The 16,286-nt window shown below is 44.6% G+C and overlaps 1 protein-coding gene across 1 annotated transcript in view; it reads right to left on the reverse strand.

Moving 5' to 3' along the window:
- Positions 1-248: 248 nt before the first annotated feature.
- Positions 249-16,286, reverse strand: part of LOC136619883 (ficolin-1-B-like) — a 59,426-nt gene continuing 43,388 nt past the window's right edge. Inside the window, exons 6-9 of the mRNA XM_066594612.1 lie at positions 4,878-5,005; positions 4,648-4,777; positions 3,263-3,397; positions 249-496 (exon numbers count right to left, since the gene is read on the reverse strand). Of these exons, the coding sequence (XP_066450709.1) occupies positions 249-496; positions 3,263-3,397; positions 4,648-4,777; positions 4,878-5,005 (641 nt within the window). The remainder of the gene's footprint in view (positions 497-3,262; positions 3,398-4,647; positions 4,778-4,877; positions 5,006-16,286) is intronic.

Genomic DNA, 16,286 nt, shown 5'->3' on the forward strand with positions numbered 1-16,286 from the left:
CCGTCAGCCTAAGGCAGCAGGGCAGCAAGTCTACAATGCACACTGTGCGGCGAAGACCTTAGTTTATTGACCCTATCGGGAGCTGGGGGTGTGACAGGGGCGTTCTCCCTGTCAAACGTCTAGCTTCCAGTGGCATCAAGATAAACTAATACCTATGATCTGTATCTATAATATATGGGATAAGTTACACAGTCAATTACTTGATTCTGTAGGGTTATATTAACACAAGCATAACAATACTGTACATATTAAATTGGCCTGAACTTCATTTCTGTTATTTTATAGGAATACTTCTGTCCTTTCCCAGTTTTCCAATTAACTCCATCTGCATCCGTGCTGTGTGATCCTCTCAGATACTGTCCATTCAGATTGGAGTAATGACAGTCTCCATACCACCAGGCACCCTTATACGATGTTGCACAATTACCTGAAGAAGCATCGTTATCTCTGTCTTTGGTTGTGAAAGGTCGATTCTTGTGATAACCGAGAGAATCACCTGTAATAAAAGAAGGAACAATTACCAGAATTTACCTCTAAGGCTGCCTTCACATATGTAGGATCTGCTAGCAGAATTGCTGCTGTGAGAGAAGCCCTAATGTTCTGTTAATGTTCTCTTATATGCCATCTGGCCTTTGTATCTTTTTTCTACATTGCTTTCTCTAAGGGCTCATGCAGATGAGCGTAGTTGTCAATACTGCTAGCCTCGAGAAAAGCTCGCTGCTAACCGCGCTGTGAAGATAGCATGAACGGGCTACTTAAAGCTCCATGAAGCAGCCCGTTCACATACTACTATGGAAAGCACGCAGCAAAGATAGGACGTCTAAGAGCCAACATGGGAGTTTGCACACGCATGTCATCGTTGTTAGATACGTGGAGTTTTGCGCACCTAACAATCCTCCATGTGAACGCTTCTATAGGAACCTATTGGTTCCTATTAGAAGCGTGTTCTGTAGAAAACTACGCTCGGCTGCAAGAGCCCTAATATATATATATATATATATATATATATATATATATATATATATATACACATACATACATATTTATATAATTCCTGTGTGTATGTATTTATACGTTTATGTGTAGGTATACCTCTATTTGACGCATAGACGAATGTGTAAAGAACACACAAAATTTATATCTGTCATGTAGGTCTTAACTGACTGATTGCTAAACACTGCCAATTATAAGTTTGAAATTATATATATATAATAATTACTTCCAAGGAGAGAGAGTACGCACCCCGGCTGATCCCGCCTCTGTCACCGGTTTGTCATGGATTGACTATTTCGAGCAAACTTGGCACTATGACCACGTGTCATGGCAGAGCCTTAATCGATAACTCTAGTGGATTTGCAAATGCGGAGTCATTAGAATACAGGCGGATTTGTATCCAGCTTTCCTAGGCTTCTGCATGCATGCAAAACAAAAGCTCAAATCACCCCTGGGTCGGTCTAACATCTGTAGCGCTCTACAATTCCCGCATACACTCACTAGCTTTTATATTACAGGTGACTGGGGCCCCGACTATGAATTATGAACACTATTTTTGAAGTATGATTCATTTTAAAACAGACAAGGCTTGACTAATAAATTGCAGATTTATTCTAAAAAAGACTAATGGTACTAAATATCTATATGTATACAAAAATATACAGAAAAGGATGTTACAATGGAGATAAGGTTTACAGGCATACACAACAGGCAGTATTATAAAGTAAGGAGAAAATAAAGAAAGATACCAGATTTGGGATAAGCAGCCCAGGGTTCTGTTCGTACGGAGTCACTGAAGCAAATGGGAAAGCCTTACACAGTAGTGTATCTCTGAAATCTGACAACTTTGTCTCTCCAAAAAAATATATGATAACTAGGTCTCTGTGAGCCCCTGGTTTTTAAAGATTTCCCCAGAACATCCCTACCGCCCTCTCTGAGGTAATTCAGGGAGGGGTGACGGGCATAGGCGTAATTACCTGGAAAAACCATAATTCCCTATTTTGACAAAATCTCCACAGTAGGTACTCCAATCAGGAACATCTGCCTGGCATATTTTTGGTCATGATTTTATCTATTCCGCAATATAAACACGTATATTATAACCAGGTATGTGGATACTCTGTTTTGGGGTGATATGGGGCCTGTATCTCATTGTGTATAGATGTGTTTTAATTGGCTGGCCTGCTCGATTCCAAATATATAATTGATATTGGGCTAGGACTTTCACACGCCTAATAACCCTTGTTAAGAGATTTTCCCTTAATGAAAATATTTGAAGCCAGGGAGTCTGTAGAAACCATCTGAGGTGTCACACATCCCTGGCAGGGTGTAATTAACTTCCCCCTGTCACTGTCTTAACTTTATGGTCATTCGAACAAAGCACTTCTTAAGGCCACATGGTCATCAAAGGCCTGGCAGTTGTGAAGAAGGAGGGAGACAAGGGGGAGGATGCCAGTTCAACGTTCCCAGTGTCCTGAACAGCAGCTGGTCAATACGGCATCACCCCTTATACCACACACCCCATAATAGTAGATAAAAGCTCTGGCTTCCACTAAAAAAAACAAATCCTCACACAGTGCACCAAGGAAAAGAAAATTCTGTATGTCAGAATATGAAGAGAAAAAGCAACAAATTTTTTTTCTGAAAAAAGTTTTTTTTTTAAAGGGATAAAAATATTTTTAAAAAATACATATAGATTGGTTATTGCCGTAATTACACTTATTTGCAGAAGAACGTTAGCAACCCATTTTTACTCTACCATAAATGGAATTAACAAATGAGACAATTGTATTTTTTTGCATTTCACCTCACTTAAAATTTTGTAAAAGTGTTTCAATACATTACATGGTACATGAAATGACAACATTAAAAACTACACTTTGTTCTTCAAAAACTAAACTCTAGTATAGCTATGGATACACAAATATGTAAAAAAAATAAACTATGGCTCTTGCAAAACAAGGGTGAAAAAAAAATGGGGAAAAATTAAAAATAGCTGTGACTCCAAGGGGTTAACAGATGTAGTGCAATGCCTCATGTGTCCTGCCACTAGCAGTCACTGACAATAGCAGGTGATTGTGATGGGTCCTGCTGTTGGGGGACCAGTCCCATTGTCTAGAACATTGATCTCCAAACTGTGGTTCTCCAGTTGTAGCAAAGCTACAGGTCCCAGCATGCCCTGACAGCATCACTGCTCTAGAAGCTATAAGATATTGGGCCCCATAATAGAACATTACATGAAAAGCTCTATTACCAGAGTAGACATTACCTGCACTGCCTTCAGAGAATCCGCCAAGGTGCAGCTTATAATTGTCAGCTTCTGTTGATAGGGAAAATGAAGCATAAGCAGCAAAACTGTGTTGATTTTCAAAATCCATCAGATCAACTCGAAGTTTATGGGTTCCTAGAAGGTTAAATATATACACACTCATTGCATGAAGGAAGATTCCAGAATCCAAGCTGTAGAGTTCCACAATTTCATTCATACTCTAATGGGGGGGAGGGGGGGGGGGCAATAGGAACAATTTTATCTCTCATTGGCCCCAGTAGCAATTGCACCTTCTTTCAATAGCCCCAATAATCATAGTAGGACCCTTTATTGGTCCCAATAGAACACATTTGGAAATCACATAACCATGTTTTATTCACAGTAGAACATAGAACACATGTCAGAAGGTGAAAGTGAGACATTTTTCCATTTCATTAAAAAAAAACACATTTAGAAATTAATTGCAATAATAGATCTTTAAAAAGTTGAGCCAGGGCCATGTCGACTATTGTGTAACATCCCCTCTTCTCTTTTTGCAAAGTAAAAGTCTGGGATGTGAGGAGACCAATTGCTTGAGTTTAGGGAGAGGAATGTTTTCCCTTTCTTGTCTAATGTAGGATTCTAGCTGCTCAGCAGTCCTGGGTCTTCTTTACCAGATTTTTAATTTCATAATGTGCCTGATGTTTTCTATTTGTAAAAGGTCTGGACTGCAGGTAGGCCAGATCGGCACCCGACTCTTCTTCTGCATACAGCTGTGATGGATGTAGTATGTAACTTAGCATTGTCTTGCTGAAACAGGTGAGGCCTAACCTGAAAAACATTTTCTGGATGGAAGCATGATCTTTGGATAATATTATGTACTGTACATGGTGGGATATTCAAAGTATTTGCAATTTTACATTCAGGAACATTTTTCTAAAATTGTTGCAGACCTTTTACACACAGTTTTTCCCAGATTGGTAAAACCTCTGACCATCTTCGCTTCTGAGAGACTCTGCCTCTCTAACGTGCTCTTTTTATACACAGTCATGCGACTCAGTAGAAAATTGACCCTCCAGGTATTTTTCATTAGTAACTTCTACTTTTTTAGCCTTTTGCTATCCTTGTCCCAACTTTTTTGAAATGTGTTGCTGACATCAATTTCTAAATTAGTTAAGTTTTTAAATGGTCAGACCAGAGCTGCTTTGGGGAGTAAACTACTTGCGGCCATGGTTGCTGGTAAAAATAATTATAATACCGGCACCGCTATTGGAACCCAATTTAATGGATATCTATTAAGAGAAGGGAGTGCAGTGATCTGCAGTTCCACAATAACAACCAGTAGTACGTCATAATATGAACAAACTTCAGTAATGACAGAGGATTCTGGTAGATGCCATAGTTACCTGAAGATGTGAGGTGGTGAATATTATCGTTTCCCAGCCAGAACTCACTTAGTTGGTTACCAAACCCTCGCTTGTAATCATTCCAGTCTCTGAAAAAGTTGACACTGCCATCATATCGTCGCTGGAAAACCTACAGATAAGGACAAGGTAAGTATAAATTTGGGGGTGGAGGGGGAGTTTTTGTTTAGAGAGTCACTTTAAGGAAAAGCAAAATTTATTTTATTACTTACAATCCATCCTCCTCCATCAGTATCCATGTCACACAAGACTGTAAGTGGATTCTCTCCATCTGGGTATATTTTGTACCATCCAGTGAGAATTGTCCCTTGGCCCTGCAGTTCCTTGCAATTTTGGGGTGCTGGAAGAAATAGAAGGTTTGTTGGTTTATGCTAGTGGAGATATAGTAAGTAAAATGATATTAGTAGATTTTTACTGCCAAGAACTGGGTTCTGTGGCCAAGGAAATAAAATGACATGTTAACTATATAGTGAACCAGTATGTAGAGTAACCACCAAAGTACAATCATATAACAGCCAACACAAGTTAAGCAATGACCATGAAACAGAAAAAAAAATCCTAAAAACATAAAGATATAAAGGCATATCAAGATGTCACACACATATACATTCACATATATATATATAAAATCCATTTTCTCTTTGCTTGGTGTGGATTACTCTCGCCCTCCATCCCAATAATATGTGAAGCTGTTGGGCATGATCAATATCTGCGCTAAGGGATGGGGTTTGAGAGTTACCCCTTTATAAATGTCTGTTTTTTAGTAAGTTATATCCAACCAACTCTCTAGTATAAGAATACATATGTGTTTTAATTTCAGCAATGATAATTTATCCATTGATCGGTTGATATCTCTTCTCTTATCCTATAGATACATTTCAGCTGTTGGTAGTGTTTGCATTTTTTTAGAGCTTATTTGCACATTCGTAATTGCAGTGGACATCTTCTTGTGTCCTGCTGTCAACTTGAACAAGTTGATATATCCCTTAAAGATGGTGGCAATTTTTTTTAAGTCCACTAATTAGAGCTTGTGGGGACACAGTTAGTCATGTGACTACTTGTCAGTCAACAGAGCAGTCATTTTGTTGTAGTTCGTTAGCAATTGAAAATTATGGGTATATGACTAATAGAGATGAGCGAACGTACTCGGTAAAGCACTACTCGTCTGAGTAATGTGCTTTATCCGAGTATGTCTCCGCTCGTCCTGAAAGATTCGGGGCGCGCCGTGGAGCGGGGAGCTGCAGGGGAGAGCGGGGAAGAACGGAGGGGAGATCTTTCTCTCCCTCTCTCCCGCCTGCTCTCCCCTGCTCCTCGCCGCAACTCCCCTGTCAGCAGCGGCGCGCCCCGAATCTTTCAGGACGAGCAGAGACATACTCGGATAAAGCACATTACTCGGATGAGTAGTGCTTATCCGAGTACGTTCGCTCATCTCTAATGACTAACCATCTGACTGCTTGTCAGTACACATGGCAGCCATTTTTATGAAACTCCATATAGTATGCATGTTGTTAATGGCAGTGGCCATGCTTTTGTTGCCCACTCTTGACTTGAGCATGCCTGTATATGTTTTTTTGGTAGCGGCCATTTTCTTGTAGTCTGCTGATAATTAGCGCTCGTAGGGACATGGCTAGTCATGTGACTGTTTGTCAACTAATACAGGAGCCATTTTTTTTGTGGTTCCACATATTATTTCCATGCTGGAGCATACACTGATGTAAGCATGACATAGCTTTCACATGATAAATAGGAACACAGGCTCTCTTGGGGGAGGGAGGGGGATATTGACAGTATGATAGGACTGAACTCCATGATATGGTCATTAACTACTCCAATGGAAATGCTCCCTTCCCCCTGCCCATCTGTCACAGACAGTGATGCAATCAGTGATGTTTCTCCATTTTGTTTGTGGGCTGTTGTATTGACACATGATAAGATCAGACCACCCAAAGGAGTGTTTTGTCACTTTCATGATGTAATACTGGGGGGGTGTCTGTATACCATGTGATCTAATTAGCTGCTTAATCTGGGTACTATTTAAGAGGAAGTATTCCAATTGAGAACTGTACCCCCTGAGGAATCTTGAGCGAAATGCACGTTGGAGTGCAGGTGATAAGGCTGGCATTATTGATATGTTCATGCTCGTACTAGTGTTCTGTGCATGTGAATATGTAGTATTTAATATGTTTGTTTTCTAAATGTCATTACTATAAACATGATTGTGATAGCATTGGATTAGAGATGAGCGAGCACCAAAATGCTGGGGTGCTCGTTGCTCGAGTTGAGCTTTTTTGAATGCTTGAGAGCTCGTTTTGAGTAACGCACCCTATTGAAGTCAATGGGAGACTCAAACATTTTTCAAGCTGACCCATGCTCCGCACAGGGGAGGTTGTGTGAATCACCTGAAAACATCAGAAAGTGATGGAAACACCACAGAAACGGATAGGGAACATCAGGGGCAGCATGCATTGGGTGCATCTGAGGCTCCCAGGTCACACTATTAAGCCAAATTGTGGGCAAGAGCCTGGCGGTTACCCCCCTAACAATTTAGTTGGGACAGACCATAATCAGCAAGGCACACGTGCTGGCACATTCTAGCTAAGCACCACACTAGGTGGAACGAAGGCCAATCACAGCCTGCAAGTGACACCACTGCCTCTTCTCCTGTGTTACATGCTGGTATTGCTGTAAATTCCCCCCAGGACGCAGGCACGAGCCTGCATCCACAGCATACTCAAATTTTTCCCAGCACAGCGTTCAGCTGTCCTCATGCCACATGGTCGCTTGATAGCCACACCACCCTCATGTCTATTTATAAGTGCGTATTGGATGAGGAGGCAAGTTGTTATTTGGAAGGCAGCACTGGACCAGTGCTGCCTTCCAAATAACAACTTGCTTCCAGTTTACTTTGGCTCCTCAGTGTCCGGGACCTGGCAGGCGTGCACGGCGAGTATCTATTATCTTCCTCCACACCTATTTTATGGTGCATATTGCTTTGGTGCTGCTGTTTGGTTACTATTCATATTGGATGAGGAGGAACAGGAGACACACACTGCAGAGAGTTGGCAGGGCCTGGCAGTTACCCTCTTTGAAATTGGGGGCGACAGCCCACAATTCTGATGAGAATTGCTGATAAATTAACGTATGATCATAATTCCAATCCCATGCCACCTCTGTCACAAAATTTTATGGGCATAAAGGGAACTCAGATGCCAGTACTTCTACCGATCTCCACAATTCAGCAGCGCATTCTAAAACCAAAGATTGGTTCGAAACAGGAGGTGTTGCAAAAGCAGCCACCACAGCTACACAGTGAACCTGTGAAAGTCTCATTAAATCAGTTACGCTTCCTGTGAACACCCCAATCCACTATCTTGGATAACTGTGGTAAAACGAGAGCTAATACATGCTGACCAGCGCTGACCCCCAGGGATGCGTGAGTTTATCAGACCCAAACCAAATCGGCTGTTTACCTCTCAGGGTATTTTATGTCTGCTTAAATCCAAAAATAGACAGTATACAATGAGTTCTGTCTTGCTATACAGTGCTGATAAGAATTCCAATGCCCATGCCACCTCTGTCACAAAATTGTCAGGAGCCACAAACGTGGCCATAAAAGGGACTCAGATGCCAGTACTTCTAACCATCTGCACAATTCAACAATGCATTCTAAAACAAAAGATTTGTTTTAAGCAGGAGATGTCACAAAAGTTGCCACCACAGGTATACAGTGAAACTGTCAATGTCTCATGAAATCAGTTACGCTTCTTTTGATCGCTACAAGGACAGTGGGTCACATGAAGAAATTTGAGTGACCAAAGCAGGACAATTCATTCTGTCTAGGTGTCAGATAGCTGGACACTGCACTGAGATACATCTGAGGACTCTGTGGGCATATGATACTGCAACCAGTATGTTTGCTGAACTGTAGTGGTGAACCTCTTCGAAATTGGTGGCAAGAACCTGGAAGCAGCCCTCTGAAAAAAATATTTTGACAGAGGCTGGGGACAGCCCCGATAAAAAAAAAATGTTTTTAAAGAGCCTATGGGGCCCTCTGGAGAATTGGCTGTTCAGCATGCTGACATGCTGGTTTAGGAGGAGGAGGAAGATCAGAGAAGAATAGACCAAGCTACTTCTATCAACAGGACACACACTTGGGCCTATTATGCAGATGCTTTCAGCAAAAAACAAATAAAAGAATGAAAAATTAGAGGAGTTTTGTTAGTTCCTATATAGTCTGTGTACACCAGTAGCAGTATACTGTATAGAACTGGTAACAGTATGCAGTATACAGCTGGGATGGTTGTGAATGCTTTGTGCGCACTACTGGTCCCAGGCAGCCAAACTGATGATGCACAAAAGTGGAGTTGTAGTCCTAAAAAGGACTGTTGGGTTCCAATAATTCCAATCCCATGCTACCTCCGTCACAAAATTTCATGAGCCACAAACGTGGGCATAAAGGGGACTCAGATGCTAGTACTTCTACACATCTGCACTATTCAACAACCCATTCTACAACCAAAGATTTTTGTACCCAGAGTGCAGGTGAACCTGTGAAACATTTGTTTACCAAGAGTATACGTGAACCCTTGAAAGATTTGTGTACCAAGAGTGTAGGCGAACCCCTGACACATTTGTGTACCAAGTCTATATAGGCGAACCCCTGAAACATTTGTTGACCAAGAGTATAGGCGAACCCCTGAAACATTTGTTGACCAATAGTATAGGCGAACCCATGATAGATTTGTTGACCAAGAGTATAGGCAAACCCCTGAAAAATTTGTATACCAAGATTATAGGTGAACCCCTAAAGATTTGTGCATCAAGAGTATAGGTGAACCCCTGAAAAATCAGTTTACTAAGAGTATAGGCGAACCCCGGAAAAATTTCTGTGTACCAAGAGTATAGGTGTACCCCTGAAAAATTTGTTTACCCAGAGTGCAGGTGAAACTCTGACATTTTTTTTTAACATAGAGCTCGTACTTGCTTAATTTGTAACAGAGCCTGGAGGCAGCCCTCCGAAAAAAATCGTTTTTTGGCCCTCTGAAGAATTGGCTGTTCTGCGTGCTGACATGCTGGTTTAGGAGGAGGAAGATCAGAGAAGTATAGACCAAGCTACTTCTCCCCTTTTTTGGGGTGATCTTTATGTTACGTTTCTTTCCACCGGTGGAGAAGAGAAGTCAGGGGAAATCCAGGCTTTGTTCATCTTAATGAGTGTAAGCCTGTCGGCACTGTCAGTTGACAGGCGGGTACGCTTATCCGTGATAATCCCCACAGCAGCACTTAACACCCTCTCTGATAAGACACTAGCGGCAGAGCAGGCCAGCACCTCCAAGGCATACAGTGCAAGTTCGTGCCACGTGTCCATGAAGTCAGCCATGTGTGCCAGAGTCCCAACACGCAACACATCGCTTTCCTCACTAGAAGGATGACTCTCAGTCTCCTCCTCCTCTTCTTCAGCCCATACATGCTGAACAGATGTAAAGGAAGTAGCATGGGTACCCTCTGAAGGGGGGGGGGGGCAGCAGTCTCTTCCTCCCCCTCTTCCTCCTCTAATATGCGCTGAGAAACAGACGTGAGGGTGGTCTGGCTATCAAACAACGTATTGTCACCCCTCATCTCCTTTTCTATCCGCAATGTGTCGGCCTTAAAGGGGTTGTCCCGCGCCGAAACGGTTTTTTTTTTTTTTAAACCCCCCCCCCGTTCGGCGCGAGACAACCCCGATGCAGGGACCTAAAGAAAAATCCGCACAGCGCTTACCTGAATCCCCGCGCTCCGGTGACTTCTTACTTACCGGCTGAAGATGGCCGCCGGGATCTTCTCTCTCGGTCGACCGCAGGGCTTCTGTGCGGTCCATTGCCGATTCCAGCCTCCTGATTGGCTGGAATCGCCACGTGACGGGGCGGAGCTACACGGAGCTACACGGAGCCCCATTGAGAAAAGAAGAAGACCGGACTGCGCAAGCGCGGCTAATTTGGCCATTAGACGCCGAAAATTAGTCGGCTCCATGGAAACGAGGACGCTAGCAACGGAGCAGGTAAGTGAAAAACTTCTTATAACTTCTGTATGGCTCATAATTAATGCACAATGTACATTACAAAGTGCATTAATATGGCCATACAGAAGTGTATAGACCCACTTGCTGCCGCGGGACAACCCCTTTAATGCTTAGCAGCAACCTTTTCAGCAGGCAAAGCAGCGGGATGGTTACGCTGATAATGGCCGCATCGCCGCTCACCATTTTTGTTGACTCCTCAAAGTTTCCTAGGACCTGACAGATGTCAGACATCCATGCCCACTCCTCTGTGAAGAACTCCAGAGGCTGACTACCACTCTGATAGCCATGTTGCAGAAGATATTCTACAATGGCTCTACGCTGCTAATAAGCCCTGTCCAACATGTGTAACGTTGAATTCCAGCGTGTGAGCATGTCGCACAACAGTCGGTGTACTGGTATCTGGAAGCAATGTTGCAGCGTCCTGAGGGTGGCAGCATCTGTGGTGGTGGACTTGAAAAGTGCGCACACGTGACGCACCTTGCTTAGCAGGTCAGACAAATTGCGGTAGTTTTTAAGAAAATGTTGAACCACCAGATTGAAAACGTGGGCCAGGCATGGCACGTGTGTTAGTCTGGCAAGCTGCAGAGCCGTCACCAGGTTACGCCCATTGTCACACACAACCATGCCTGGTTGGAGGTTCATTGGTGAAAGCCACAGATCTGTCTGCTCTGTCAAACCCTGTAACAGCTCTTGGACAGTGTGCCTCTTGTCACCTAAGCTCAGGAGTTTCAGCACGGCCTGTTGACGCTTCCCCACAGCAGTGCTGCAGCGCCTCGAGCTACTGACTGAAGGCAACGTGCTCACACATGGTAATTGAGAGGTGGAGGAGGAGGAGGAGGAGGTGGTCTGTGGAGCAGGTGGCAAAATAAGTCGGAGAAACCATGACCGAGGTAGGACCCGCAATTCTCGGTGTGGGTAGCTTATGAGCGGACCCAGGGTCAGACTCGGTCCCAGCCTCTGCTAGGTTAACCCAATGTGCCATCAGGGAGATGTACTGTCCCTGCCCGCCAGCACTTGTCCATGTGTCAGTGGTTAAGTGGACCTTCCCAGTAATCGCGTTGGTGAGGGCACGGTTTATATTCTGTGACACGTGCTGGTACTGGGCGGGGACGTCGCAGCATGAAAAATAGTGGCGACTGGGGACTGAGTACTGAGGGATGGCCGCCACCATAAGGTTGCAGAAAGCCTCCATTTCTACTAGCCTATATGGCAGCATCTCCAGGCTCAGTTGTTTGGAGATATGCACATTTAGCGATTGTGCATGCGGGTGGGTGGCTGCATATTTCCGCTTGCGTTCCAAAGCTTGGCTTATTGACAGCTGAACGCTGCGCTGGGACACATTGCTGGAGGCAGTAGAGGACTGTGGAGGTGAAGGTGTGGGTGCAAGGCGGGAGACGCTAGTGTCTGCGTCCTGTGAGGAGGATTGCATCTCACTGCCAGCAGGTGACACAGGGGTAGAGGCAGTGGTGTTACCCACAGGCGGTGAGTGGCTTTCATTCCACCTCATCGGGTGCTTGGCCATCAAATGCCTTCGTATGCTGGTGGTGGTCAGGCTGGTAGTGGTGGCTTCCCTGCTGATCTTGGTGCGGCACAGGTTGCACACCACTGTTCGTCGATCATCCGCACTCTCAATAAAAGACCTCCAGACCTTCGAACACCTAGCCCTCTGTATAGAGGTTTGCCGCAAGGAGGTGCTGTGGGGAACAGTTGGGGGATTATTTGCTGTGGCCCTGCTTCTCCCTCTGGCCACCCCACTGCCTCTTCCAACCTGTTCTGCTTCTCCACTTGCCTCCCCCTCTGAAGCCCTGTCTTCAGTAGGCTTACCAACCCAGGTTGGGTCAGTCACTTCATCATCCACCAGCTCTTCCTCTGAATCCTCAGTCTGCTCCTCCCTCAGACTTACTGCCCTAACAACAACCTCACTGACAGACAACTGTGTCTTATCATCATAATCCACAAATAGCTCTTGAGACACTACTTGGAAGTCGCCACCCTCATCACCCTGAGTCTGTTAAAGATCCAAATTTTGGGCATTTGTCACGACAAACTCCTCATGTGGCTGATGAACCATTTTTTCCAACTCAGGGCAGGGACCCGAGAACAGTTCCTGGAAGTATGCCTGTTCTGAAACTCTCCTTTTCCTGGAGTGACCAGGCTGGGAGGAAGGAGAAACAGCCTGAGAATTCAGAGGTGCAGTCCCTTGGCTAGCGTGAGTGGACTGCGTGGAAGACTGGGTGTTGGATAAATTACTGAACGCGTTATTAGCTATCCACGTCAGCACCTGATCGCACTGTTGTGCTTTTAATAATGGTCTACCACGTAGACCTGCAAAATGTGAGCTGAAGCTAGGAAGCGTAGATACGCAGCGCACTACTAATCCTTCAGCAGCAGGCACTGTATCGCTCCGCCCAGGACCGCGACCCATACCCCTAGTCTTCATCATGTTGTAGAATGCACTTGGTCAAAATGCGAGGTATTTTGCATAAGCTTATAACCCAAAATAGACACAGTAAACAGTGTATACTGTTGTTAGCGTGGATTGACAGCACCCACACACAGTTATATAGCGTACGCTTTGAACCCCACAAAATACAAATTTAAACTGTGTATACTGTTGTTATATAGCATAGATTGACAGCACCCACACACGGGTATATAGCGTGTGCTTTGAACCCCAAAAATACAAATTTAAACTGTGTATACTGTTGTTAGATAGCGTAGATTGACAACACCCACACACGGGTATATAGCGTACACTTTGAACCCCAAAAATACAAATTTAAACTGTGTATACTGTTGTTAGATAACGTGGATTGACAGCACCCACATACGGGTATGTGTTGAACCCCCTCCAAAAATTTAAACTGTGTATACTGTTGCTAGATAGCGTAGATTGACAACACCCACACACGGTTATATATTGTACGCTTTGAACCCCAAAAATATACATTTAAACAGTGTATACTCTTGTTAGAAAGCGTAGACTGACAGCGCCCACACACGAGTATATAGCGTACGCTTTGAATCTTAAAAAAAACCTAAACCTTGTATACTGTTGTTAGATAACGAAGATTGACAGCACCCACACGGGTACATAGCTTATGCTTTGAACCTCAAAAATACTAATTTAAACACTGTATACTGTTGTTAGATAGAGTAGATTGACAGCACCCACACACGGGTACATAGCGTATTCTTTAAAGAGCAAAAATCCAAATTTAAACTGTGTATACTGTTGTTAGATAACGTGGATTGACAGCACCCACACACGAGTATATAGCATATGCTTTGAACCCCAATAATACAAATTTAAACTGTGTATTATGTTGTTATATAGTGTAGATTGACAGCACCCACACACAGGTATATATCGTATGCTTTGAACACCAAAAATACAAATTTAAACTTTGTATTATGTTGTTAGATAGCGTGGATTGACAGCACCCACACACAGGTATATATCGTATGCTTTGAACACCAAAAATACAAATTTAAACTTTGTATTATGTTGTTAGATAGCGTGGATTGACAGCACCCACACACAGGTATATATCGTATGCTTTGAACACCAAAAATACAAATTTAAACTTTGTATTATGTTGTTAGATAGCGTGGATTGACAGCACCCACACACAGGTATATATCGTATGCTTTGAACACCAAAAATACAAATTTAAACTTTGTATTATGTTGTTAGATAGCGTGGATTGACAGCACCCACACACAGGTATATATCGTATGCTTTGAACACCAAAAATACAAATTTAAACTTTGTATTATGTTGTTAGATAGCGTGGATTGACAGCACCCACACACAGGTATATATCGTATGCTTTGAACACCAAAAATACAAATTTAAACTTTGTATTATGTTGTTAGATAGCGTGGATTGACAGCACCCACACACAGGTATATATCGTATGCTTTGAACACCAAAAATACAAATTTAAACTTTGTATTATGTTGTTAGATAGCGTGGATTGACAGCACCCACACACAGGTATATAGCGTATGCTTTGAACCCCAAAAATATAAATTTAAACTGTGTATACTGTTGTTAGATAGCATAGATTGACAGCACCCACACACGGGTATATAGCGTATGTTTTCAACCTCAGAAATACAAATGTAGGTGGCCTAGCCAACAGCGGGAGCGGGCGCCATTTTGGAGGCTCCTGGGTGTGCAGCGCTTCTTAGGGACATCCCGCCGACACGAGGCCCCATCCGGGGATAAAAATAGCACCGCTGGCATCGCGCTCTTAAGAGCTTTAAAAAGAGACCCCTCTGGGCCTCCTAGCGGCATTTTCACCGCCGCGGCCTACATCACAAGGCGGATCCCCGGGCTAAATTTGCCGGCCCCGGCCGACCGGAAGTTGCGGCGGCGGCCGGATCGCGGCAGAAACCGGCCACTGAGTCACTCACCAGCCTGTGGCTCTACCCGGCCAGGCGACAGAGGCAGCTAGATCGCTCCTGCAGGGGAGGGAGAGGCAGGAGGGGAGGCAGCAGCACCAGAGGGGAGAGACCCCGGACCTGGACGAAACGGAGACCGCAGGGGCGAGTGGCAGCCCAGAGCCTGGAGAGGGGCTGAGGTGGAGGAACCGGCAGTGAGTACGAGAGATCGCTGTGAACTCAATCACACAGCTCATCAAGACAAGCAGAACCCCTGAAAGCCTCCTGAAGGCCCTACTGTTGCGGTTCCTCTTTCATGCGTAACCTCCCCCCCCCCACCCGCCATTCTGCTTTCTCTCTCCCACCTCAAGCTCCTCAGCATGATAGGGAGAAGAAGAGGGAGTAAGAGACCCATATAATAAGCCCCCCAGAGCAGAGACGGAGAACACCACTGCAAAATTCTCTAACCCACCAAGCAAGTAAGGGGGCGGAGCCTGACCTCCGAGCGCGATGGCTGCCTGAGTCAAGCGCTCTGTCTGCAAGGTAGTCCTGCGGGGTCCCTCCAGCAGCTATACACAACTAAGATGCCGAAACCGATGAAGGAGAGGAGCGGGGATTAACTGAGCACCCCTAGGGCGCAGAAGAACCAAGTAGGGATGCAGCGGTTCCTGAAGGAACGGGACTCGCGGTCCCCGCGCCAGCCGGCCAAGTTGGCGCCGTCCCACGAGGGTGCAGCGCCAGGAATCAGTAAGGAGACGGGAGGGGAGTCCTCTTCTGATGAAGAAGAGGACAACGAAGTCATATCCAAAGGCTTTATGAAGCAGCTCCTCGCTAACGCCCTGAAGCCTCTAATTTCTGATCTTGCCGAAATTAAAGAGGATGTGAAGCATCTGGGGCGCAGGGTGGAAGATTTAGAGGCCTCTTCCTCCGCCATTACAGCTCATGCCCATGCGGTGACGCAGGTGTTGAAAGACCAACATGAGCACCTAAACCGCGCCATGATAGCCCAAGAAGACCTGGAGAACCGTAGCAGGAGGTGCAATGTGAGAATAAAGGGGCTCCCCGAGTCATTTGAGGCAGACTCCCTCCTTAAGGTAGGAGCTGAAATCTTTGAGCTTTTACTGGGTCCTGGGAAATCGCTTCAAATGGGGATTGAGCGCATTCACAGGGCTCTCAG

The sequence above is a fragment of the Eleutherodactylus coqui genome, chromosome 3 (genome assembly GCF_035609145.1).
Source record: "Eleutherodactylus coqui strain aEleCoq1 chromosome 3, aEleCoq1.hap1, whole genome shotgun sequence".
Lineage (NCBI taxonomy): Eukaryota > Metazoa > Chordata > Amphibia > Anura > Eleutherodactylidae > Eleutherodactylus > Eleutherodactylus coqui.